The sequence below is a fragment of the Leuciscus leuciscus genome, assembly GCF_965113295.1.
Source record: "Leuciscus leuciscus genome assembly, chromosome: 16".
Classification (NCBI taxonomy): Eukaryota; Metazoa; Chordata; class Actinopteri; order Cypriniformes; family Leuciscidae; genus Leuciscus; species Leuciscus leuciscus.
This window is the reverse complement of record NC_138740.1, coordinates 18,788,760-18,816,175: the sequence shown is the minus strand read 5'-3', so window position 1 is coordinate 18,816,175 and position 27,416 is coordinate 18,788,760. Positions and strand designations below refer to the sequence as shown.

General features: G+C 35.7%; 4 protein-coding genes across 4 annotated transcripts in view; 2 read left to right on the top strand and 2 right to left on the bottom strand.

Annotated features, from left to right (window-relative positions):
- Positions 1 to 160: 160 nt before the first annotated feature.
- On the bottom strand, positions 161 to 4,429 carry crcp (calcitonin gene-related peptide-receptor component protein). Its single transcript, XM_082140929.1, has 6 exons — positions 4,327 to 4,429; positions 3,033 to 3,069; positions 2,801 to 2,899; positions 2,573 to 2,667; positions 2,246 to 2,303; positions 161 to 1,047 (listed from the first exon to the last, which is right to left on the bottom strand). The coding sequence occupies exons 1-6, from the start codon at positions 4,416 to 4,418 to the stop codon at positions 910 to 912; spliced, it is 519 nt and encodes a 172-aa protein (XP_081997055.1). The 5' UTR covers positions 4,419 to 4,429; the 3' UTR covers positions 161 to 909.
- A 480-nt stretch (positions 4,430 to 4,909) lies between these two features.
- On the top strand, positions 4,910 to 13,965 carry asl (argininosuccinate lyase). Its single transcript, XM_082140909.1, has 16 exons — positions 4,910 to 5,102; positions 5,214 to 5,408; positions 6,961 to 7,044; positions 7,124 to 7,180; positions 7,265 to 7,362; positions 7,459 to 7,536; positions 7,775 to 7,852; positions 8,292 to 8,344; positions 8,543 to 8,605; positions 8,984 to 9,098; positions 11,671 to 11,755; positions 12,788 to 12,847; positions 12,923 to 13,006; positions 13,233 to 13,313; positions 13,400 to 13,506; positions 13,602 to 13,965. Exons 1-16 carry the CDS (start codon positions 5,088 to 5,090, stop codon positions 13,744 to 13,746), a joined length of 1,398 nt encoding a protein of 465 aa, XP_081997035.1. The 5' UTR covers positions 4,910 to 5,087; the 3' UTR covers positions 13,747 to 13,965.
- On the bottom strand, positions 13,966 to 26,372 carry ca4c (carbonic anhydrase IV c). The gene is made up of 8 exons (XM_082140917.1): positions 24,724 to 26,372; positions 21,011 to 21,058; positions 20,726 to 20,890; positions 18,906 to 19,051; positions 18,706 to 18,798; positions 17,270 to 17,336; positions 16,979 to 17,139; positions 13,966 to 14,794 (listed from the first exon to the last, which is right to left on the bottom strand). The coding sequence occupies exons 1-8, from the start codon at positions 24,776 to 24,778 to the stop codon at positions 14,600 to 14,602; spliced, it is 930 nt and encodes a 309-aa protein (XP_081997043.1). The 5' UTR covers positions 24,779 to 26,372; the 3' UTR covers positions 13,966 to 14,599.
- tenm2b (teneurin transmembrane protein 2b) overlaps positions 21,065 to 27,416 on the top strand; it is a 349,866-nt gene continuing 343,514 nt past the window's right edge. Inside the window, exon 1 of the mRNA XM_082140873.1 lies at positions 21,065 to 22,882. The gene's annotated coding sequence lies outside the window, so the exon portion shown is untranslated. The remainder of the gene's footprint in view (positions 22,883 to 27,416) is intronic.

Genomic DNA, 27,416 nt, shown 5'->3' with positions numbered 1-27,416 from the left:
TCATTGGTTACAGCAAACGTCTATGTTTTTCTACCAATCAGATGCTTTTCATTGGCTTTCTCTGTGACATTGCTTTCATAAATCAAGTTCCTGTCGAATATACATCAGTCTCTTTTCTCCTCAGAAGAATTGTGTCAATGAGAATGTTTTTAATCAATAAAACCATCAATATGTCATATTTATTAGAAAATAACAACTTGCAACTTCAGTGTTTACATGCTGTTTGTGGAGGGCTGACATGAGAAAACGTCTATTTATAATTCGCTTGTGAGACAAATTACAAAAGTTTCACATTAAACAACTTTATGGATAAAAGTCTTGTTATAAGAGCTGAGTAGAAACTTGCAGTCACACATTGCCATCTTATATTCACACAGAGCCAGTTTGACAAATGATAAACGGCCAGGTTTGCTTGGTTCAATCACTCTCAGATCACACCTTTAAATGGTCAATGAAGATAATACAATATAATTAAATACCAAAAGAGAAGCATTACAGGAAGGATTTTATATAGGAAGTGAGATTGTCTTGACTCCAGAAGATTATACTTCCCCTCTGAACAAAGATCAATGCAACTACAAATGGATTTGAAAAGCTACTAATGCTGACAAAATTATATATGGTATAATGTGCTTGTACAATATATACATTGGGTTAAATAAATACACACTTTATAGACATCACTTTTTGCTCTAAATGTACCCATCTATGGCTGACATGTTTTCATTTATATATTGTTATAAACAGAATATATATTATATATAATATTAATTATATGATTAAGATTAACAGTATATGCTGAAGTATTAGCACTGTCAACAAATCTGAAGTCAGTTTCTTGTGTGTTTGGGTTTGAAAGCATGTAAAAAATAAAAGAAAAAATAAATCATTGTGTTTCCAGGGTTGATGCTACTGGTCCGTCTCCATCACAGGGTCAGCAGATGCATCGCCGTCTTTCTGGGGGTCACCAGGAAGGATGTCTGTGACTTTCTGTATAAGTTCATCAATCTGTTCTTCTGTTAGTCTTTCCTCACTCTCTTCTACCATCTGTAAGGTTAGGTCATATATAGGTTATACATATAACATCCAGCACTGGCCATTCATTAAATAGTCTTTTCTCCATACAATCTGTTCTATTAGTTTATTACAGGGGCAGAGATAAATCATAGGGCTTCAGGAGACCAGATTAATACATTTTTCCTTTTAATAATATTAATACTCCTAATCAGTGTTGGGTGTAATGCATTACCAAGTTATTAATTACTGTAATTTAATTACTTTTCCCTTGAAAAAGGGATAACTCTTAATTTTTCTGTAATTTAATTAGTTCTACAGTTAATTCCATATTAAACAAGTGGATTTGACATAAATATTTAATATCTACTGTCAAAACATTTGTTTTTAATGTAACCACCTTTAAATACTTTGTCAGTTCAAGAATAATTTATGCTATTTTATTTGATTTATTTAAAATAATTAAAAGAGCAGTTTCATGTCTATCCTTGTATTGTTCAACTGGTTGAGGTTGACCTGGGATTTAGAAAGTTATTAGTAATAAGTAATGCAATACTTTTTAGAGAGAGTAATTAGTACAGTAATCTAATTACACTGTTGAAGTAGTAATTAGTAGATAGTAATTACTTTTTAGGAGCATCTTGCCCAACACTGCTCATACTATTATATGTAATATTCCACAGAATTTTGTGTCAAGGACGAATAAATTCTGTTTATCTGAAAATACATTTACTACTTCATTTTCATTGTTTTTTGTTTGTTATATTCTTGTATGCTTATTTTAACTTTAAGTTTAATATTTGCTTATACACTATCGTAAAAAAATGTGGGGTCGATAAGATTCGTTTTTTAAAGTCTCATGCTGAACAAGGCTGCATTTATTTGATCAAAAATACAGTAAAACAGTAATATTTTGAAATACTACAATTTGACATGACAGCAGGTATTACTTCAGTCCACAGTGTCACATGGTTCTTTGGTGCATAGAAAGTTCAATGGAACAGCATCTATTTAAAATAGATATTATTTGTTTGTAACATATTTGTAACAAATATTGTCATTTTTGTTTAAATTAATGTTAAACTTCAGTCCTTGCTGAATAAAAGTATTCCTTTCTTTCAATAAAATAATTAACTGTTCCCAAACGTTTGAATGGCATTGCACATTCTCAGTATTTCTCAAGAAATTGGAAATGATGTAAAAAAGGAGGAAGGTTATGCAAGAGTCTCACCAGCTGAATCTCAACTGCAGTCTGGGGTCTGTGGTTAAGGAGCTGCAGCTTTTCAGCTCTTTAAACAGGAACAGAAAAAGAAACAGCAGTCAACTCTTGGCTAAAAATAAAGCAGGTTCACTCATTATCAAGTGCAAAAAGGCCACTCAGGCGAGTATTGTAGTCACACATCTCATGACAAATCAAATTCAAGAGTTACAAAGTGGATGTAATACACTGTATTTAATGTGACACAGTCTGCATTTGTTTGTGACAGGTCTATACGTTTTTTTTTCCCATACAAAAAAAGTCTAAAGCAATTGTTTAAAAAGAAGAAACAAAACTAACTTAGTAAGCTTGTGAGGCAGCATGGCAGTGAGGAACTCCTTCACAGTCTCTGGTTTCTGATGAACACATGGTGTCTTGGAGAGGTACTTCAGGGTCTGTTGAGGCATATACATCAAATGTTAAAGGGCATGAGCGAGCAACCCTTTCTGAAGATTTTGAAGAAAACAATGTCATAAAGATGGAAATATAAATATCATCTTTGCTCTAAGTCACATCAAAGACAAGCACCTCATACATGATGGTGTTTAGATTCTGCTGTCCGGTGCTGTGCTTATTTTTAACCATCTCCTTTCTTTTTTCTTTCAGGTCTGTCAGCAGCTGATAGACCTGGTGGAGTAAAGGGCATTTGTACAGTCAGGAACAAAAACTGCATGCATGCATTTTTGAAAACACACACCTTTAAATGTACAACACACAAATGGGTCCAAATTGAATCTAAAAAGGTTAAATGCATACTGACCTCGTAATTGCTCAGCATTGCAGCATTGGCATCCCTCCTACAAAAAAAAATGATTAAATTAGGATTAACTTGTGTTAAATTACCTAAAAGTATTTTAACAGCAGCTATAATAGACCTTTATGGAAGCTTGTTTTCGCCACGGAATAATAAAAAAAGTTAACTGCGACTTTTTAACTGACAATTCTGACTCTATCTCGCAATTCAGAGTTTATGTCTCACAATTGTGACTTTTTCTAATTGCAATTTCGAGTTTATATCTCGCGATTCTGAGAAAAAGGCAGATTTTTTTTTTATTCCGTGGCAAAAAAAAAGCTTTAACACTTTGGAGCACTGTAACAAACAACACTGCATTTTGTCCATTTGAAATTGATGCATGTGTGTGAGCAGTGGGACAGCACTCTCTTTACTATATAAAAAATACAGTAAAAAAATATTTACACTGGACACTCCTGCCCTAAACACTATTTATTGACAAAGTCGGTCCTGGAGGGCCACTGTCCTGCAGAGTTTAGCTCCAACTTGCCTCAACACACTCTGGAAGTTTCTAGTACGTCTTAGCTGGTTTGTGTGTTTAATTGGGGTTGGAACTAAACTTTGCAGGACAGTGGCTCAGGCTCTCCAGGAGCAGGATTGGACACCCCTGGTTTAGGAAGTTCAGATGGTGACAGGCACTGGGCTGTTTTTTTTTTGTGAACTCCATCAAGTGGATCGAGTTTAATAGACACTGATCGTTAGTAGACAACATTTTGTCACGATAACTGTTTTAACATTCCTTAACAACGAATACGAATACTCAAATTCTTATATTCAGTGTGAGCTACTCTCAAAGTCTTATAATCTTTTTGAGTTTTACTTCACTTGGATTAGTAGTTTGTGTTGATGTCTATGTTGACTATTTGTTGCGAGTTTCCCGAATTCCTCTCGATATTAAAGCCCTATACAACACGGCCAATATTCAACACGTACTATGAAGATTATACAGTCTTTACACCAAAATTATTTTTCATCAATTATTGGTGACTATATATTGTATTTCAAACAGATTAGCTAGTTAGAACAGCTCATAATCAAGTTTATCAGAGAGTTATTATGGCTGGAACTACTGTACGTTTCATTTGCAGAGTTTACGGCCAACAACAGAGTGACCACCACGTGAGCCGCATATAATCGACAGTTCATTATAAATTTATATTTACTCATCAGAGCGCCAGATACTATTGTTTTTAACAAAATACTAAATATTATATGGTTTGAGTTTGACTTCAAACGTGTAGAAGTAAATTAGACCGCTTACACTTCCATCTTGCTTTCCTTGTTGGTTCGACAACTAAAACGATCCGGCGAGAAAACGAAGCTTTCTGTTAAACGTTCCCACCCAGTTGTCATGTTCACATTTGTTTATAGGCTTAAGTATTCCTGTAACGTAACTATTAGCCTAATGTTCCAAAAAAAAATAGTTGACGAGATTTTAATAAAACTCTGACTATAACATTTCCCCCCGGGCAACAAAATAAATCCATGACGGATTTTGTACGGTTTTGAAATGTAGTAAGAGAAGGTGCTGTTTCCTGTTTTTAAAAATGTAAACGTTTAAAAGTTATTAAACATAAAGGAAGATGTACTACAATAGAACACTTTAATTTATTTATTTTAATATATTTATTTATTATTTTTATATTTATATATGAAGTATAGTTAGATTCAGTCTTATCCTCTCGGCTAAATGACACAGGGGCATAGCGCCATCCACCGGTTCTTCAGGCTAAATGACAGCTCCCGAAAAATGACGCTTAATTTTCGTTGGTTCGCGAGCACCTCATTTACATATAATGGGCGGGGCTTTCGCCTTCCCAAAATAAATGAGGAAGAAATGTATGTTGCAAGCTGCTGGATGTACAAACACGCCTCTTACAGTAATTCATTCTTATGAATCGGTGAAAGCATTCGGCGCTGAATTGTTCCTTTAGTTATCCGACATTTCCTCTATCTGTTTTAATAATATGCTTTAGTTTTCCTTTTGTTCATCGCACATAAAGATTGAGACCGACTGTTACAATGGCAAGCTCAGAGGTAAAGATCGCTCATCTCTATAAAGTTTAGTGCGTTTCTTGTCTGTCACAGGCTTTCCAAACCTACCATGTTTTACCGTAATGTTTATGTTCTTTATTTTGTGTTGAACAGGGAAATAAACTATGGGGTGGTCGTTTTGTGGGAAACACCGTCCCTATAATGGAAAAGTTCAATGCGTCAATCGCGTACGACCAGCGTATGTGGGAAGCTGATATTAAAGGGAGTAAAGCATATGTCAAAGCCTTACAGAAAGCAGGTTTGGTCACCCAAAACGAGATGGAACAGATTCTTACAGGCCTTGACAAGGTGATTATACCGTTTACCAAACAACAACCTGACTCATAAACCTGTCTGCTTGCTTCCAGGTTATATATGTGTGTTATTTTACAGTCATCTTTTTCATGAAACCTCATGTGCCCCAGTGCACTTTGTAAATATTTACCACGATACTGTACCATAGTCCATTCCCCCTTTGACACCAAAGCTTAATAGATCACAGACAAAAATATGCCCTGACACAGACATCTCCATGTGCACACAACAATAGCCATGTGACAATGTTGCTGATGATGCCTATTGTAAACTTCACCAAAGCTACAGTCATTCAATGTGGCATTTTGTTCTCACAACATAACAAACAGCCAACTGGGGCTTGTTGTCACACGTTTCAAAGCGATTGTTCACCCAAAAATGAAAATTTTGTCATCATCTAATAAGTTGTTCCAAACCTGTATGATTTTCTTTCTTCTGTTGAACACAAAATAAAATATTTTGAAGAATGTTGGTAACCAGACAGTTGATGGCACCCATTGACTTCCATAGTAGGAAAAAAATACTATGGAAGTCAATGGCTGCCGTTAACAAACTGACTGGTTACTAACATTCTTTAAAATATCTTCTTTTGTGTTCAACAGAAGAAAGAAAATGATACAGGTTTGATGACAAAATTTGTCATTTTTGGGTGAACTATCCCTTTAATGCAGTGAATATTTCATTTTTGAATACCAGTTTCTGTATTGGTACATTACATTACAAAAAAGCTATTGTAAATTTCCACTGTTATTGACCAGGAAAAAAGATTCATCATGTGAACATGGCCCGGTATTTAAATAGTTAACAGTATAGTTAAACAGTATAACAGCACAATTCTGAAAGGTAATGTACAAAAAATATTAACCAACAATTACTGTAATTAATGTACTGTATAAATTTAAAACGCATAATAAGTGACAACTTACCCTGATAAAAATGTAAACTTGTTTAGAGAGTAACCTTTCAGAGGAAATCTATATAGTTCTCGCTATATAGTACATACATTTTATTCAAATTATTTTTCGTCAGAAGTAAGCTATGAATATGAAGGTTTAAGACTTCGGATTTATTAGCCACTCTTAGTAAATAACTAGAAGTACATTATTTACGCTATAAAACTGTGTGTTTATAATTAACTAAAATAATATGATAAAAAATCACAGTTTTTGTAAATCTAAAATAACTTAAAGTGAATGGCACCAGAAGCCTCACACATTCAATTTAAAAATGTCCTCATCCTCTATTAAATTAAAAATAAAGTGGATATTTTACCCTTGAAGTTGAAAATATTTGTATTTTAGTTTGGAGGATTTAAAAAAATCACAAAAATATTCTAATTTAATACAGAATTTGAAGAGCTAGAGAAATGTAATTGTTTTTTTTAATTCAAAAGCTACTGAGATATAGCATTGTGCTTCCGACTAGCACTGTGTTTCCCCTTTATGGCTGTAAATATATATTGTACATTTCAAATCAAAAAGAGTTATCAGACATTTTACTTCAGTGTCATTGACTTTTCACAAATATTTATGAATGTCTTCATCAGGTTTTTGATGAGTGGTCCAAAGGCGAGTTCAAGATCAAACCAGGAGACGAGGATATTCACACAGCCAATGAACGCAGGCTGAAGGTCTGTATTATGTATTATGAAAAGAACATTTAACTGAATTTATGGTTCCTATAATATTAATGTATTTTTCCTTTTAAAGGAATTTATTGGTGATCCAGCTGGAAAGCTTCACACAGGCAGGAGCAGGAATGATCAGGTTTGGCTTGGACCGAATTTGGTCACATGAAATTTCCTCTATAGGCATGGCTTTGACTGAAGAGTTTGCATTTGTTGGATATAGGTTGCAACAGATATGCGGCTCTGGCTACGGGACGCTATTGCCACTCTGAAAGGACTAGCTTTGCAGCTCATCAACACTATGGTGGAAAGAGCTGCAGCGTAAGAATGCTCAATAATCTAGATACCTGTAGAGATCTGACTAATGTCCAATAACCAAACACACACATCACAAACTATCTTCCTTTGTCCAATCAGAGAGATTGACATCCTATGCCCTGGATACACTCACATGCAGAGGGCCCAGCCAATCAGATGGAGTCACTGGATTCTCAGGTGCATTTCAAAGAAGAATTCAGTCTTAAAGGGATAGTAGGCCCAAAAACTGAAAATTCTGTCATCATTTACTCACCTTGAAGTGAAGTGGTTTGGAACAACTTGAGGGTGAATAAATGATGCACTATCTCTTTATTTATTTTCTACTCAAGGTAAAGCTACAGTGAAGTGTCAAGACCTTCATCCTGTTGATACATATGTTTGGTCACAATTGTTCAATGTTCATCGTTTCTCGCAGTCATGCAGTGGCGCTAAGCAGGGATGTTGAGCGGCTGGATGACATCAGAAAACGTGTTAATGTGATGCCCCTAGGAAGGTTAGTTTTGGGTATATACACTACTGTAATACTGTACTGTAAGTGTCTTAAGTAAGTATCTTATGCTCACCAAGGCTGCATTATATGATCAAATATGTGGATTTGGTTCTCAAGAAACATTTCTTATTATTATCAATGTTAAAAAAAAACAGTTGTGCTGCTGCTTTATATTTTTGTGGAAACTGTGATAAATTTTTTTCAGGATTCTTTGATGAATAGAAAGTTCAAAAGACCAGCATTTATTTGAAATACAAAACTTTTGTAACCTTATAAATGTATTTACTGACACTTTAGTGCATCATTTTTAATGCATCCTTGCTGAGCAAAAGCTCTTTCAAACAAAAATCTGCTGAACAGTTGTGTACACCCTTCACATTCATTGTCTTAAATATATATATTTTAGATACATTGAAATATGATGTATATATTTGCCTTGCAGTGGAGCAATTGCTGGGAATCCCTTCAACATTGATAGAGAACTTCTTCGTCAAGGTTGACTTAGTTTTATGAATTTGCTTTCCTGTTATTTACTTTCCTTTTTCATATTAAATATTAATGTGAGTTTATTTCTTTTCCCATATATTTAATGATTCGTGAAGTATGTTCCTGTGATGTATGTTCGTGTGTACAGGTCAAACTTGTCACCTGATTTATAATCTGATTTCTAAAAAAAAATGTGTTACTCCCCAGAACTAAATTTTGACATGATCAGTATTAACAGCATGGACGCTACTGGACAAAGGGATTTTGTTGGTATGTATAATCATGCTTCAAAAATCATCTAAGAATATGATAAGTAACATATATCATTGTAATAAAAGGATAGTTCACCCAAAAAAGAAAATTCTGTCATCATTTACTGACCCTCATGTCATTGCAAACCTGTATAACTTTCATTTATCTGTGGAACATAAAAGAAGATATATTTTCAAAATGTTTTTTGGTTTTTTGGTCCATACAATTGAAGTCAATGGTCACCAAAACTTTGGTTAGACGCATTCTTCAATATATCTTTTTATGTTCGACAGAAGAAAGAAAGTCCTACAGATTTAGAACAACATGAGATGGCAGAATTTTCATTTTTGGGCGAACTATCCCTTTAACTGTGTGTATGTGTATGTTTTTGGACAGTGGAGTTTCTCTTCTGGGGATCAATGTGTCTCACACACCTCAGCAAGATGGCAGAGGATCTGATTTTGTACAGTACCAAGGAATTCTCCTTCATCACTCTGTCTGATGCATACAGGTGAGGACAGCACATGATCCATAACGGGAAGTGATAGCAGTGGTTAATCTTGAGAATAGAATAAAATAATAATAATCAAAAACTACACTCATCTGGCTGTGCATACGCCCCCATGACATATAAGAGCTCTTGGATGACGGTTCGAGTCTGACCTGGGTCATGTTCTAATCCCATTCCGGTCTGTGCTTTATTGTCCAACCAATGAATGCAAAAAATGTTTCTTGAACAGCACATCAGCATATTCGAATGATTTCTGAACGATCATGTAAAACAGAAAAGTAATGATCCTAAAAAATTTTAATAGTAAACAGTTACTTTAAATTGTAAAAATATTTTGAAATAACTGTTTTCTATTTTACAGTATTTTAATTAAAGTGTATTTTTTAAAAATATTTTCAGTACTGTTTTTTTTGCAACCTTGGTGAACATAAAAAACTTCTTTCAAAAGCATTAAATAATCTCACCGTTCAGATCACAGATTTAAATGTGACTGAATTTGACATACTGAGCTATGAAGTGCAAAGCCTCTTTTTGTCTTATTAACCGAACATTTTGCCTAGTGGTTTGAACTCAAGAATGTGTCGTGTGTAGGACCCATAATAACGCATAATGTCACAGCAGACAGAGATCATTAATTTGAAGCCCTTGGGTTAACGGCATTTCTCCTTACATGTTCTGCGTTATTTTTACCCCACTTGCCACGTATGCACATTTTCATCATGAAACTCTAGGAGCTGCTGGCTTATGCTTTAGGCAGAATTGCAAATTAATCGGTCTTGATTCAGATTACTTTTATGGTGCAGTTGCAAAGAAATGTCAGTGAGTACACATGTGTTCGTGTTCCTGCCATTACACACTTTCCGTTGTTGGAACAAATCTATTTTCTTCTCATACTATAATTCTTTATGGCCTGTGAAATGTTCGGTCTGTTAACATTAACTGATTTATCTTTATTAACCACAAGCTGGTACTGACCTTAGTTAACAAGTAAATGCTTGCTGAAAAATAATTATTACCTATTTATTAACACCAAAACCATCTGCCATCTGACCATCAAAGCTGACCATCTGCCACGGAATGCAGGTTTCAAACGGGTTGTCTTAATTGGTTGATGGCACTCAACACAGTTTAGTTAAGTTTAGTTTAGTTTAGAACTTTAATTTAGTTTAAAAAGTGCTTATAAAGCACATTTCTACGGCCACAAGTGCAGCCCAAAGAAAGACAATACAAACTAATAAGATAAAAGACTAATATTTACTTCTCTCCTGGGTCAGACTCAAAAGCCAAGATATAAAAGAGCTTCTTCAAAGCCATTTTAAAAGTATTCAAAGTAGGGGCAGAGCGGATGGAGAGCGGTAAGGTCCGGCTATCAAAGAGAAACAATCTCCTTTTCGCTTCACTTGGGACCGCGGTACCTGAAACAAAAAAACATGATCTCAAATTCTTTACTGGCTGGTGTAGAATAACAAGATCTAACAGATAAGAGGGAGTGAGACCAGTTCAAATAATTTTTTTTATTAATAGGGCCTTGAAGTCGATCCAATATCAATATCTGGTAACCATTGAAGGGAGCGATATCTGAAAGGTAACCATTGAAGGGAGCGATATCTGAAAGGTAACCATTGAAGGGAGCGATATCTGAAAGGTAACCATTGTTAAAATATGAGTGATTCTGTCCCTCTTTCTCATACCGGTCAATATTCTACCAGCAGCATTTTGAACCAGCTGCAATCGATTCATCAATGCCTGGGAGAGTCCTAAATACACAACATTACAAGAGTCCAGTCTGGATGATTTAAAAGCATGGATGATCGTCTCCAGATCTCGAGATGAAAGGATAGATTTTATCTTAGCAATTAACCTTAGGTAGTAGAAACTAGTGTTTACCACAGCCTTAACTTGCTTTGCAAAATTCAACTCTGAATTTAAAAATATACCCAGATTTTTTGCATATGGGTGACATTTCTAGACAGTCACTATAAAAAATAATTTTCATGATTTATCACAACATTTTTTTTTTGTCAAATCAACTTAGATCATTTATGTGGTTCAGATAACATAATATTTTGAGTTTCTGTTGATTAAACCAATCGCCTTCATTGTATCAACTAAATTTTTTAATTTCATTGAACTTACAATTTGAAGGCAGCCAGGTTACTTTAAGTTAGACCAACAATCATTTTTTACAGTGTATGATGAAGAGAGCAGGCCTTCGAGCAACAGGTAACCACAGGAAAGGTAGAAGAAGCCCGTGAGTTTAGGAAGTGGTCCTCAATAGGGATGCGTCTGCTTCAGTCCGTGGTAGAAAGAAGGAAATCAAGAAGGGCTTGGCGATCATAAGTGTAGGGGTGTTTTCTAACACAAACAACCATATCACCCATAACAATGCATATAAAACAACTGACATAAGGCAGAACCGATGGCAAGCCAGCAAACATCCCGGCGTCAAGTGGCCTTGGGACTCAGATACTGTGAACATGAGCTGGCTGATGTGTACTGAGGGATTCAGCCCACTTCAGCGTTGTATGTGTGTGTTGTTAATCAGAGCTATTGTGTTTATGTTTGTGTGCAGCACTGGGAGCAGTTTAATGCCTCAGAAGAAGAACGCAGACAGCCTGGAGCTCATTCGCAGCAAAGCAGGACGAGTGTTTGGCAGAGTAAGATACAACACTTGACTAATGAAGTTAACGCGAGGCACGAATACTGGCCTAGAGATAATCATGTCATTAAAATACCTGCCCAATCAATTAAGGTCAATCTTTGGGAAATGTAATAATTAGTACTAGGGCTGTCAATTTAATGTTATTATTAATTTAGGGATGCACGATATGATGGTACCTTACTGGTTTATTGGATAATGGATATGTAATAGTGCGTGCCTATTTTTAAAATAAGACGCTGTCATCTAACTCTCACTTAATCTTTAAAAACATGAATAATTTAAAAACATTGTTAGATTTTCTTTAGAAAATCTCAAAATGGTTTATTAGGTGTCTTTAACTACTATGTAAGAACATAAATTAATAATTTGATACAATGCACTTATTATGTACATACATGTTTTTACATTGTACTTATATTTAAAAAAAATACCTGCATGGAATTACAACTGTAATGATTTTCTGTAATTACATCTAAAATTATACTGTTGAACCTTCCCTTACACCATAACCTACCCTTAAACCTAACCATACCAGTAAACCTGTCCCTAACCTACCCCCCCGTATCCCACCTCAATAGCAGCTTAAGGGTTTTGCAATACAATATGAACACAATAAGTAAAACAAAATTCTAAGTACATGGTAGTTATGGACACCTAATATAAATTGCGACAGATTATTAATTTTTCATACTGTACATTATAATGTTGTGATGCCTAAATTCACTTTAAATGGGATCATATTTAATAAAACAGATAAAAACACATTTTAATATTGGCAATTTATCGTTATTGGCCAAAATTAATTATAACCTTCTCGGCCAGAATTTTCATAACAGTGCATCGCTAGATTAATCTGAAGAAAGTAATATTACAATTTTTATAAGATTAAATATATTATAATACTAAAAGTAATATTTAAAATATTATTTAATAAAATGATCAAATATTAACACTCAAATTTACGGTTAACAATTTGTACAACAAAAATCGTCAGTCTTTATCTAATTTAAATTTCATTGTAATACAGTTTGCAGGGTTTCTGATGACTCTCAAAGGCTTACCCAGCACATACAACAAAGACCTACAGGTATGTCCATAACAGGCAGAGAATGTGATTATATTGCTTTCAACTGTCCTCTGATGATATGTTTTATCACTGCAGGAGGATAAGGAGGCCATGTTCGACACATACGATACAGTACACGCTGTGCTGCAGGTGGCTACAGGTGTCATCTCAACTCTAAAGGTAAGAGACGGGTTATACTACAAGTTAATGTGGCTTTGTCATGGACAGTGGCAATCAAGAACAAAACTGTTACCTTGGTTAAATTGCCAGTAGGTGACATGATGGATAAGATGCAAATGTGTTGGGCATGTATCCATTGTCAGTCTGCAATTTGAGCAACGTAACAAATTGTTGTTTTATTTCCTGAGTGGTAGATCTTAAGCACTTATACTTTTCCATTCCTCAGGTCAACCAAATAAAGATGGAAGCGGCCCTCAGCCCAGATATGCTGGCCACTGATCTTGCCTACCACCTGGTCAGAAAGGGAGTGAGTCCATCAATTCATCTACTTGTATACAGCTTTTGTGTTTCAATTGAGCTGAATGAAATCTGATATATACATATATATTAAAGATGCCTTTCAGAGAAGCCCACAGTTGTGCTGGAAAAGCTGTCTATATTGCAGAGACTAAGAAAGTCAGTCTGTCTGAACTCACTGTAGAGGACCTTCAAACCGTCAGGTCAGCAGGCACATTAAAACAATAATGGCATATTGAAGTATATGAAATGTTTTTATTTTTATTCTTTATTTATTTGTTTCTCTATTTCTCTCCAGCCCTTTGTTTGATAAAGACGTTTCTTCAGTGTGGGACTACATCAGAAGCGTTGAACAGTACAGCGCACCCGGTGGCACGGCAAGGAGTAGCATCACGGCTCAAATCGAGCACTTTAGAACCTGGTTACAGGCACAAAAACAGTAACCATAGTCTCAAGGTCAGCAGTAGGTGCTCTTTCTTCAGAGATGAATTTGGCATGTTATGCCTGCTATTATCTCATGTCATCATAGATTCAGTTGAAGTCAAGGGTTTACCTGTGTGTTACATTTAAGGAAAGTTTCATTGGTTCAGAAAAAGGATTTTACATAACAAAACGTGTACAATGAAATATTGTTACATTTGAATAAATAATTTGTGCAGTCATTTCATTTGAAGTTTTATTAACATCTTTGGAAACGTACATAATGTACAACTTACACTCCACATGCCCTGCATATGCACATTAATTGTTTAATCATCAAATCATAGTTGTATGAAACACTCAATTTACAGGAGTTTCCAGGAAACATCTGAGAAATAAAAAAAATGCATTTCCAGGCCTTGAAAATGTTGAAATCTACCCATTGAATTCATCTTAGTGGAGGTTCAGAAAGCTTCAAACGAGCCACATTCACATCCCAAGTGGTTTTGTTTAGTATTTTGAAGACTTTATTTGTACAATGACAACCCAAACCCCCTTAAAAAATACTTGCTGCAGTAATCATGAACAGTCAAGTCATGGAATACAAGTAGGAATCCTGAATTTTATTGAAGTCGGATAAAGCTGCCACGTTTAAAGGAGAATGAAAGTAGACATGAAAAGAGGTACGAGTGAAACAATTAGTTGTGAACAAATAATAACAAAATAATAATGTTGTCAGGTTTCACAGCCTTAGCATGGTGGCAATGATCCATTCCAGTAACTTCAGTTCAGTGCTTGAAAGATTGATAAGCTGTACTTGTTTGTAGAAATTGGATACAGGACATCCTGTGTTAAAAGAGACGTGTTCTCTACCATTCAGTGAAAACACTTTTGTTGTCCAAAAACACAAAAGAGGCACAGAAACAGGGTGATTAGATTGGGCAGGACACAGAGACAGTGGGATTTCACAGATGTGTAAACAACTCGTCCATTCAGATTCTGCACAGGACGGAATATTCCAGTCATTGGTTTTCCGGTTGCGAATAACAGCTGTTTATACACTGACGTCAGCTAAAGCAGAAAAGAAAGATGGCCAAAGGGATCAGTACATTTGAATTCAAATCTGCCACTAGTGAACTCAACCTTTCCAATTATACTTCAATTATATACTTAATTGAGATCTCCTACAGTTGTACTCAAAATTATTCAACCCCCTTTGCAAATCATGTTTATTGATAAAATGAGAATTTCAGCTGTTTGCAATGAATAAATCAAACCAAAGTCATTGAAATGGCTCAACATAAAAAAAATGTTTTTAGTGGTTTTCTCAAATTCAGCTGAAAATGCAACTTTTAATGACTTCTGCAACTCATCAAGGGCTTCATTGACATGAAATATCTGAACTGGCTAGGTTTGTTGACTGTTACTTTTGACTGCATGTTAGAAATATGACAAAAGAATCAAAGAATGGCCCAAAAAGTTAAGAGAAGATTCCATTGCCCTTCACAAACAAGGAACAGGATGCAAAAAGATAGCGAAGGCACTAAATGTTCCTTGAGACACCGTTGGAAGCATAGTTCGCAAGTTCAACGTTATTTTGGATCATTTTTAACCCCAGAAAAGTTACGGACTGCTTTAAAAGAACAGTGGTTACACTGCCTGAACGGGGCAGAAAAGGGAAGCTATCAAAGGCTGCAACCAGATTTTTGAGAAGGCAGGTTCAGAAAAACCCTTGAGTGACTGCAAAGGACCTGCAGCAAAAGGCGGTTGCAACTGTAACGGTCACCAGCTGTGCTGCGTTCCAGTCCACTTTTAGACATGCACTTGCGAACTTCCCTAAGCACTTCCCCTCGGGGGAATCCCTGCCGCCATTTTGAAGTGCGTTCCACTTCGTGAAGTGGACGAGGGAAGTTTAGATGGACAGACCCTCGTTCCCTCGATTTTGACCGAGGGAGCGAGTCTACTTCATATGTATACTTCAGGCACCTATATGTCCCACAATGCAGTACGATTGTGACGTCACCACAGATCTCGTTTTATCACCACCACAATAGACAACTCTATGATATATTATATATATATATATTTTTTTAAAACAACCCAAACACACATATAAACATTTGGATGCTGCATTAAACAAATTCTTAAAGGAAAAAAAATGTAAATAATAAATCAACTACATAGCTGATTCCAAGTGATCAAGGGCTTAGGATGTTCCAATTCAGCCCATTGCAGTTTCCGCCAGTAGTGGGCACTCGCAATGACGTACATCCGAGTGAACGAGACGGAGGGAAGTTAGCAAGTGAAGGGCATGACAACTTTGGACTGGAACGCAGCCCTGGAGTGCCCTTGAGAGCCACCAGAGGGCACTCCACATAAGACTATCATATTCACTCACAGACTACATTTCCCATCCTGCATCTACCTGGACTGATTACTTCATACACCTGCACTGCATTATTCACCTGCACTGTTCCTGATTACAGTCACACCTGATCCTCATTCTATGGACTATTTATGTCTCACACATTCTCACCCTCACTGTGAAGTCTTGTTTTACTGTTACTACATTTCTGAGCGTTATTTACCCGTGTTTGATTCTTGTTTTGCTGACCTTGGACTGTTTCACCGTTTCCTGATCGTTTCTCTGCCTGGCCTGACTCGGATTGTTTATTGGACTCTGATTATTGCTGCCTGCCCTGACCTCTGCCTGTTATTTGGATATTCTCTGTGTTTCCTCCTTTGATCTGTTCGCTGTTGATGACCCTGCCTGTACGACTACTCTGTAAATAAACTGCATTTGGATCTTCACCTTCGAGTCTCGGAGCCGTTTCGTAACAGCAACACACAAACCCAAGAATATTACTGAACTGGAGGTCATTGCTCATGAGAAATGGGCTAAGATTCCTCAGAAACACTGTCAGAAGCTGATGTCTGGTTATACATCTGGTTTGCAACAGGTCATAACAGAAAAAGAGTGTTCTACTAAGTTCTTAAGGGTTGAATACTTTTGAGACTGCAGAAGTCATTAAAAGTGGCATTTTCAGTTGAATTTGGGGAAACCACTTGAAACGTTTGTTGTGTTGAGCTATTTCAATTACTTTTGCTTGATTTGTTCATTGCAAACAGCTGAAAGTCTGTCAAATTTGCCAATAAACCTTATTTACAATGGGTGTTGAATAATTTTGATTAAAACTGAAAGTATGACTAATATTTTTATCTCAGTCTGGTTTATTCCAAAAAGTCTCTCTGTACCTGATTTTTGCTGATGGGCAGAGTCTGTTGGAAGACCGTCCACACAACAGACTGGTCACAACCTGGTGTGGTCAAGGAACCCGAGTACCGATAGTAGCTCAGTGTATTGGCTTGAGGGACGATGTCAGCCAGTTTAAAGTCTTCAATTTCACTGCTGTTCCCTTTTGATCAAATTGCATAATGTGGAACCAAAATACAGACAAACAAAACATGTTAAATAGATAAACTAATCAAAAATGGGAAATTCAGTTCCCAAAAAAAGATTATGTAGTCTTTCTTAAAAGTACTCACCTTCATGTCTGACTTTTCCTAAAGCCTCTATAATTCTGTCAAGCTTTTTGTTTTTCTCTGAAGACACCTTAATGGGGGATGACAAAAGTCTGTGTTTTATTAGTTATTATCGGCATGGTTCATTTAAGGGATATTTCACCCAAAATGGCTGCAAAGTGAATGGTGAGGACTGGGGCTGTCAAGCACAAAATGACAAAAATGCAACATAAAATGTCATAAAAGTAGTCCGTATTGAAGCTATTTGATAACATTGTATGAGGTAAAAGTGAAAATAATTCACATACTTATTCATCACCACTAGCTCTGCTTGGCATGTTCATGTGATGTCTGATTCGTGAACAAACTGAGTCGGATCTTTTAAATTGATCCAGTACACAAAACCGATTTGAATGATTTGTTCATATTTTAAACTGATTTTGTTTTGTTCCTCACACTAAAGCCTTCAAAAGTCTTGTATAGATCACACTTATGATACTTTCTATGCCATTTTTTTTGTTGTTGCCTTTTTTCCTTGAAAACTCCAGTCCTCATTCACTTTCATTAAATGGAAATTCTTTAAAAATTCACCTTTTGAATTTCATGGTAGAATGTCTGTCATTTTGGAACAATAGGTTTTTTCAATTTTGGGTGCAGGATTATTATAGTTAACTAACACTAAAACCATAAAAACGTTTGTTACTTGAAATAAAATAAACTTCAACTGAAATAAAACAAAGTTTTAAATTTAACTTAAAATTTTGTTTAACTACAAGTACTAAAATAACTAGATAACATTATAGTTTAAGGTCCCATTTTTACTTTTAACTAGTTGCTTATTACTATAGGATATTGGCTGTTTATTAGTACTTATAAAGCACATATTAATGCCTTATTCTGCATGACCATATTCTATATCCCTTAATCCTACCCTAAAACAACTTAAACTTAACAATTTAACAATAATTAGGAGTTTATTGAGGCAAAAGTCGTAGTTAATAGTTAGTTAATAGTGAGAATTGGACCCTAGTCTAAAGTGTGAATAATAACTTAAACTGAAAAAAAGAATAAGAATATATATATATATATATATATATATATATATATATATATATATATATATATATATATATATATATATATATATTTTATATATACATATAGTACATACACATTTATATATTATATATACAATATACTGTATATATGTATATATTTATTTTGTCAACTTATAATGAAATAAACAACAAAATTACTAAAACTTTAAAATTAAAACTAACGAATATAAAATTTTTAATGAATTCAAAATATTAACAAAAACTATAAAAGTATTTCAATAATATTAAAATAACACTGGGTGAACTATCCCTTTAAGAGCTTGTGTTCAGATGATTTTCTCACAAATTCTTTTTATTTAATTAGTATAATTATAAGACAAAATATCAGAAAGGCATCAGTACCTCAAAAAAGAAGCCAAGTGCTGCCACCCCCGTAGAGTCATTTAGAGCCACACTCAAGTTGTTATACTTTTCTTTAATGTGAACAATATGGAGCTGGGAGGCAAAAAGAATAAATAATACCCATCATAACTTAACTTAAAATAATAATAGGCTTTGTTTGCATTTAATCCTCCAAATATCCTTGACTGTGTGACTCTCACCTCCATGGGATAACGCTCCCCGTCCACAGAGTGCTCTGAGCCCTGGCCGCCGTCCTCTCCCCAGTGCAGGTGGAACTGGACAGCCTTGTATGTGGCTGACAGTCCCCCACCACGGAGACGCACCGATTGAGGGAGTGTAAAGTGAGCTGGGAAGAAGTATAGAGCATGTTATCATACTGTATGATTACAATATTTAAAAGTTCTTGTTTTTTTATGGAATATTGCAGTATTTTTCGTGCACATCAGTATTTTTTAAAGGTGCTCTAAGCGATGTCACATGTTTTTTAGGCCAAAACATTTTTTGTCACATACAGCAAACATCTCCTCACTATCCGCTAGGTGCCTGTCCCCGGAACACACTGTAAAAAACGCGATCTCTGTAGACATCCCAGGCTCCACAAAGGGGAAGAAAAACAAACTGGCCCAGCCTGGACCACGAAACATATCAAACTGTTCCAGCCAATAACCGACAAGAATGATTTGGGGGTGGGGGTTGGGGGGTTAGTGCGCGTGCACATGAAGGGGGGTGTGGGGAGTGGAGGAGAGAGAAGCATGAAGAGGGAAGTTAGCTAGAGTAGAGATGTCCTAGACAACAACAACGACTAACTTTAAAAATGTATATTCTTGAGAATTTTGATATGGCCGACACACGACCAAAGAGACGACATTCCGATGAACAAATAACAAAGAAGGGGGAAAAGGAGAAGGAACGCGCAAAGTTCCGAAGAAAAAGCGTTCAAAAGGTGGCGAGAACTCCGCCGGCAGAAGTGCTTCCAATCCAAAATTCAGATGGCTCTGTTTTTGCTGGACAGGTGGTTAAATCCAGTTTGATTTTTCTAAATGGTTCATGACTGTTTCAGGAAGCACGGAAGGGAGGGGGAGGGGACGGGATGAAGAGGAGGGAGGATCGAGCTAGCCTCCGTTTTGTTTGACAATACTTTGAACGTCAACAAGAAGTGACTTCACCCAATATTGCTTAGAGCACCTTTAAAATTCATGTGCCCTTGTAAAGCGTCATTTCTTCTCTTCTCTGAAAATGAGGGTGGGACAACCTCTCAGATCAAAACAATAGCAAACCACAACCATCCAATCAATTCCCGATGGACAAAATCAAATCCCGTTCTACATTTTTTCTTGTTCGAGAAGCCATTTTACTCAGATACACGTCACAATAGGCAAGAAAAGACTATATCATAAGTTCCGTTTCATGTCCACTTTTAAATGATAGTTCATTTGCCCTCAGGTTGTTCCAAACCCATAAGACTTTGTTCATCTTTGAAACAACACTGTAAATAAATATATGATCAATAAGTTATGACAACATATGTTTTTACATTGCTTTACTCATCAAAATAAGTTAAGCAATTTTAAACTTTTTTTATAAGTTATACAGGATTCAACCATTTTTTAAGTCAGTTTAATGTAATTTAAGTTGAAATGACTTAAACATCCAAGTTGATTGTACTTAAAAACTTTTCTTTTACAGTGAAATTTGATTTCTGTCCCTCCATTCAAATTCCATTCCACAATAAAAAAAAGTTTATGAAGACATAATAAAAGTAATCCACATTTTATAAACACTGATAAATGCACATAGATAAGAGCTCATAAAATATGGTAAACAGAAGCTCAAACGTACCAATGAGGTTTGTTCAGTCATTTCTTTTACGATCTCTTATACTTTCTGATGCTTTAAAGTTTTGGTTGGGTGGACTTTCAATGGATGGACAAAAGTGATAAAAAATTATAAAAAACATATTCATTTGTGTTTTGAAGATGAAATAAATGAGAACAGAATTTATATTTTCAGTTCCATCTACCTGATTGTCCATGATTTTCCACACTCATATTGAAAATGTTCTCATGACCATTGAAGATAAAACTGGTCAGATTTGGGTCATGCATCACTTTGCGTGTGATGATATTGATGGGCGATTGATTTAGACCTCCACACTTAGGAAAAGATTTTTTCCACTCTGAAGGTCCTGGATGACACAAATGGAAAACACATTTTACTAACTGTATACGTTCAACTGTTTAAGAACAAGGACTTTGCTTTAGTGATGACAATGCAAAAACTTGAGAGGTTGAGCCCCGGTTCTCACCTTTACATTCGCTGTTACAGGACAACTGGCTCTCGTAGCACCACTCACCTGGAACAGAAAAAAAAAAAAACCTCTTCCATGGACCACTATTGGAAAGTATTTAAATCCGTGACTCGAAGCCAAGGTTCAGAGCGGTCAGTTTTGATGGTGGTCATTAACTAAAAAATTTGTTTATTTTGTGGCCATATAAAGCCATGCTTTGATTCACAAAGTTGTTCCTGATAATCAGTGAGCTATCTAACAGAGTTCCCCTGATCACCAGGTTTGATCGAGAGCAGAACATGTGCTTGAATGCAAAGGCACCTTAAGTGATCTCATATTACACACTGTCCACCTGTGCACTTTCAACCCATTCAACTTGGTTTGCACAAAAAGAAAATTCTCTTATCATTTACTCACCTTAAGGTCGTTGCAAACACGTATGACTTTCTTTCTTCATCAAACACAAAAGATTATGTAAAATGTTTCAGGTTTTTCATCCATAATGAAAGTCAATGGGGACCAATGTTGTTGATTTTTGGACCACAATTCCCTATTTTTTAATACCCCCTTTTCTCAGTCATACAGGTTTGGAATAACATGAGTAAATAATGACAGAATTTTTCTTTTTGGGTGAACTATAACTTTAAAACTGGGTTATTTTAAGCTTAGCATTTGAATTTTTTTGTTTCCAAGGTAACAGTTGTTCTTCATTGCAGTGAACAATGTTGCAAATAAAACTTCTGTTGAATTGAAAATGTGATGCTGGGTGTTAAGCATGAGAATGACAACAGAAAAAAAAAATATACAAAAGTTGTTCTGAGGCTGACTTGGCACCTATGTGTATGTATTACATCTGCATCTGTCCTGTAAGTACTAGCAAGTGAAATCTTAAGGAGACGGTAAACTTTGAAGAGGTCAGACAATATAAACGATATGCACAACACAAGGTGACCTCTGTTAAAAAATAACCTGTCTGGATTCAGTAACCCAAGATGCACTGCGGTACAGGCTAGATTAACCAGTGACAGAGCAAAATCACTGACATTCAGACTCAGAGTAAATGTGCAGCAATACATTGCAACTTGAACTTGATATGTGCAAGCATCATATTAAAGTCCCTCTTTCACATAAAAAAAAAATATATATATATTATCTGGAAGTGAGTTTACTAGTACGCCTAGTGCATAAAAATGCACAAATATGCATAGCCTACCTAAACAAAACACACACTTTTTTGCAAATGCCTCTACTTTTGGATCATATTTATTTTTAAACAGTCCACCTTCCCATACCTTAATAAATTACCCCCACTTTTCAAATAATTCAGACACCCCTGTGTTTTGCAATTTCAGGGCAAGTGCTAATACAACAATTTTGTACCTGATATATTCAAGTTCAAAACAAAGAGTAGACACAAAGAAATTAATTATTTTAGAGTTCAAGAATTGCAAATGCATTCCACTCAAAGGACAAGGAGCAGGAGAATGAGAGGCTGTGATCCGACTCAAATTCTTCCAGACAGTTGGTAATGCAGGGACTGCTGATCTATTTATGTGATAGATAATCATAACTATCTACAGTAGCTTTGTTTAAATTTTTTTTTTTTTAAGTTATAAAGGCCAATATGTAAGCTACATTGAAGCCCAAAGTTATCTTTTCTATAGTCCCGACTCCCGAATGTAAATTAGTAGGCTAAATTAACTTTGACTCTGTTGTTTTTGAGTCATTAATAGACAAGCCACATGTCATATTTCAAAAGTGTGCATTTATTTGGTGTTATTAATTAGCCACTTCATGCAGGCTGCAGACTCCACTTATTCACGTCATTTTCACGGGATCGCGCCTGCTCTGTTCCGCGTGCCCAGCCTTCTAATCTAGACTACTGGCCGGGTAAGTTCGAGCAGCTCCCTCTGCCAAACTTCGCCATCCTCTTTCACTTTTGCTGAAAACTGTTTATTCGCTCATGGGGAAAATCTGTTCACCTGCTAGAAGGCAAAATTGTGAAGGGATGGAAGTTATGTATGTTTGCGCCGTACAGGTACGAATTGCAACATAAAATGCTCTCCGACTTTAATAGCTATTCACTGACGCGACAGCCTTTGGATTTTACTCGGTTCCTATAGCGTAGGCCTATTCGATTTCTAACTTCTTTTAACTGATGATCATTATTATGTATATTATAAAAAAGATTTTAAAAAACGTAAAAAAAACTTGACAGATGCGTAACCGAATAAAAATGGTTGGAATATGGAACTTGGTTTGAATTATTGACTTTATTATTTATTTAGCAGGAGAGTGGTTTTTGCATTAAAATGGCAGTGATGGGCTAAACTATTTATGTCGTTTAGATTTAAGCTGATTATGTAATTTGTAATGACAATATGTGACCCTGGATCACAAAACCAGTCATAAGTAGCACGGGTATATTTGTGGCAATAGCCAACAATACATTGTATGGGTCAAAATGATCTATTTTTCTTTTATGCCAAAAATCATTAGGATATTAAGTAAAGATCAAGTTCCATGAAGATATTTTGTAAATTTCCTACCGTAAATATATAAAACATTTATTTTTGTGAGTGGATGCAGCACAATCGCAAACATAAATGGACAACTTTAAAGGCGATTTTCTCAATATTTAGATTTGTTTGCACCCTCAGATTCCAGATTTTCAAATAGTTGTATGTCGGCCAAATATTGTCATATCATAACAAACCATACATCAATGGAAAGCTTATTTATTCAACTTTCAGATGATGCATACATCTCAATTTCAAAATATTGACCCATGTGACTGGTTTTGTGGTCCAGGGTCACATATGTGTCATTTAGAATAGGCCTATAAGCTATATGTGTCACGTGTGTTCTAGAAAAACGCTAATAGACGCATGTTCAGTGGTTGCATGGCCATCTGACTTTTGGACTGCATGAAACTGTGAAATTATACCGCATTATTGTTAATATCATGTTGATGTTTTAGCATGTTGATGACTATTTAAATTGTGTTGGTTCCCAAATGTTTTATAGTAGGCTATAGTCTACCATTTTAAAACCACACTTTATTATTAATGTAGGCTATAGTCTACAATAAAACTGTATCTTTATTTACACGTTGTAATTAACAACTCACGATTGACGCTAAAGTGTAGAATCAGTAACGTTCCGGTTCATTTCGAAATTCGAATCGAATATGTGAGGGAGACCGTGGTGTGAACTCGTAACATCTCACATTCACATCATTGCAGCGCTGTTCATCATTGCTTACAGACAGGTATGTCTGATGAAACATAATATGGATGCATTGCACACAAAGTTTTCCAGACTGTTTAGATTTTAAACGGTTTTTGTAAATTTTTATTTTATCATAGTTTGGAGCCCTAAATGAATAATTATATTTCAAATAATTGTATAAAAGCTAGGCTATAGGCCACAAATGGTACTCAAAACAAAAGTTTGCCTATACCGAATATTGCATTTTTACAAATAATTCTAAAAACTGTATCAAATAAGATTGAACTTTATTTAAAAATATATTATTTCTATGCAAGACATACAAAAAAATTTAGTTGTATTTTGTCAGGCCAAAATTCAGCCGCTTCTGTTTTTCATAGAGCAGTCATTCACTCAACTGTATTCAGCCATAGAGACAACCAGCCAGCCAAAGACATAGACAGATAGATGAATAGATAGACAGATAGATGGATAGTAGATAGATAGATATTCTACCTTACCTGAGCAGAGCTTTAGAGCCAACAGAACAGATGAGAGAGAGAGAATGGACGTCATGACTACAATACCAATACAGTTCTCACTGCCTTGTGTGACAGGAACTATTTTTATACAGTCAGGGAAGGAAGGAGGAGAGAGGGAGAGAGAGTTTTACAGGTAAGAGGTGAAATGACAGGTGTCGGTCAGCAAACTAGGGCATTTGAGGCCCTTGATGAGGACATTAACTCTCACAATACAACCTACGGCCAGTTGAACCTAGTGAATTTTTCCCTGAACTCTGAAGTGAATTTGCTTTATCTTACAGCCTGCAGAGGGCACTAGTGCCAAACAGAACCTTTTTATCATTCCTGTTTTAGGGCATGTAGTTTTAAACACACTGTAGAGTTTGTCTTTGAGGACAGGGCACACACATGCTTCAAACCCTCTGCAACACACATATGAGGAGAAATGAATGCTCGCTTTCTCTGAGTGACATACATCCGTAGAGGAAATCATCCCAGTCCCTCCAGGTGACTCTGAGACTAATTAAGCACGTGGGGTGTTAGGAAATGATTGGACGTTTTGACTCAAGTGACTCTTTTGAGAATGATGAATGATGAGGAACAAGACGGCCTATCTTGTTAACCATGTTTGTTGCTTTGAAATCAGTTAGCATGACAAAATCGTCTAATTAGAGATAAGGGAAAACAACAATGCTGCTATTATAAATCACCCCAGCCTTTTTCCGACATAATGAAACGCACCTCTTCCCTCTCTCGTTCTTTGCCTCTTGCGATACCGTCTTGGTCTTTTAAAGATGGGAAGCATGTGCTGTAAATTAAATTAATGTTAGCCTCCTCTCAATCATTCATCATTCCAATAAAATGACTGGAGCTGTTGTACTGCATCGTTAAAATGGAGAGACCTATTAAAAAGTCATTAAAGTCAACTCAGCATGAAGGTCTGCCCTGTTGAGCTTTAGCCATGCAGCCAAGATGGAATGACTCCATTTTATGGACATCATATAGCACAAATGTGTGATTATGAGTAAATGAAGTGGAAGGTAAACAGTAGGACAGAGAATTAGAGAAAAGGCTTAAATATACTGTAGTGGCCCCCAGTTTTACAATAGCCCGTATAAGAGTGAAAGATCTGTGATGCCTCATTGACTTGTGACCCATTGTGGAGAATCATTACTAGACATCTAAAGTAAGAGAGATTCACTGTATTTGTTTTTAACATACTATACCCAAACACACACCTGTTGCTTTCACTTTGTTAGTATTCATAGTTTTAGAGAAATTTTCAAATCATAAGGTTGCACAAATAATCCTTATCTGTCAGTTTGACTGAGCTGTAAACATTCCCTTCATGTTCTATTTTCAGACGTCAATGCTTTTAATTAATGTGACATGGTATAACAAGAAGATCTAATTAATTTCATTTACGATATATCCTATAAATACTTAACTGAAATGCACTTAGAATCTCTCGTTTTTCCCCCTAAATCCTCACGTCTCTGTAATTGTCTCCCTATTCCACTTCTAATTCCTACTAGCAGTGTTTACTGGAATGTATCAGAAGCCGGTCAATAAAATATTTATTGTCTGTGTGTCAAAATGATGTAAATCACTTTGAAACATTATCACTCAATGTTCCAGTTATAATGAACGTTTTTGATTAAGGCAACGTATGTTGCTACAAGCTATTTAGGTTATTCATGGTCTGTTGTAATTTGCTATTGCTTTTACACTTTTACACATGTTTGATGGTTGAAGGGCGAGTAGAATAGTGTCATCTGGTTATATCCAGTTTTTGTATCGTTCATAGAGCGATCCTTGCGCTGATTGTTTACAGTTTAACGGAAGTCACTCCCATAATTTGGGTAAAAGCATCATGGGGTGTATGCACACAATGGTTTTTGGATGTAATGAAATGTACTCTATTTGCTATTCACAAACCTCTTGAAATCAGCAGATTTAAAGGGCACCTATAATGCCTCTTTTCACAAGATGTAAAATAAGTCTCTGTTGTCCCCAGAGTGTGTATGTAAAGTTTTAGCTCAAAATACCCAACAGATCATTTTTTTACAGCATGTTTAAATTGTCACTTTTTGGGGCTGAGAAAAACGCACCTTTTTTGTGTGTATCCCTTTAAATTCAAATGAGCTGTTGCTGCCGGCACAGAGGGCGGAGCCTCACAAGCTCATGCTCAGTCAGGACAATCTCATCTCTCACAGAATGATAATATCAAAACAGAGACTCTCAGTAGCGGTGTTCATTTCGACCCGGACAATAATACCCACAGAGTCAGAGAATATATGCTGTATGGAAATAGAACAGGTAGGCTATAGTTTAGTTTAATTACGGCTATAACTTATTTGTCATCTTCTTTTATCCACTATTAATACAAGCTTGTTGTAGCGGACCGCGTCCGAATGATGGCCAAAAATTTACTGATATGTTTAATGAAGTTTATTGTACATCACACAAAAGATGAAGCGTCAGTTTTACTCCAGAAAATCACTGTAAGAGATGAATAAACACAGTATAAGAAGTGCGCATTAAATTCTTATCTATAAATTCTCCCTCCCCCTTTCATTATCATCAACATACACAGCGAATTACACAAAACACTTGTTACAACTAACAGTAAACAAATAGGCACACCTTTTCAGGGGGTGCTTAATAAACGGGTAAACTTTATATCTGTAAAA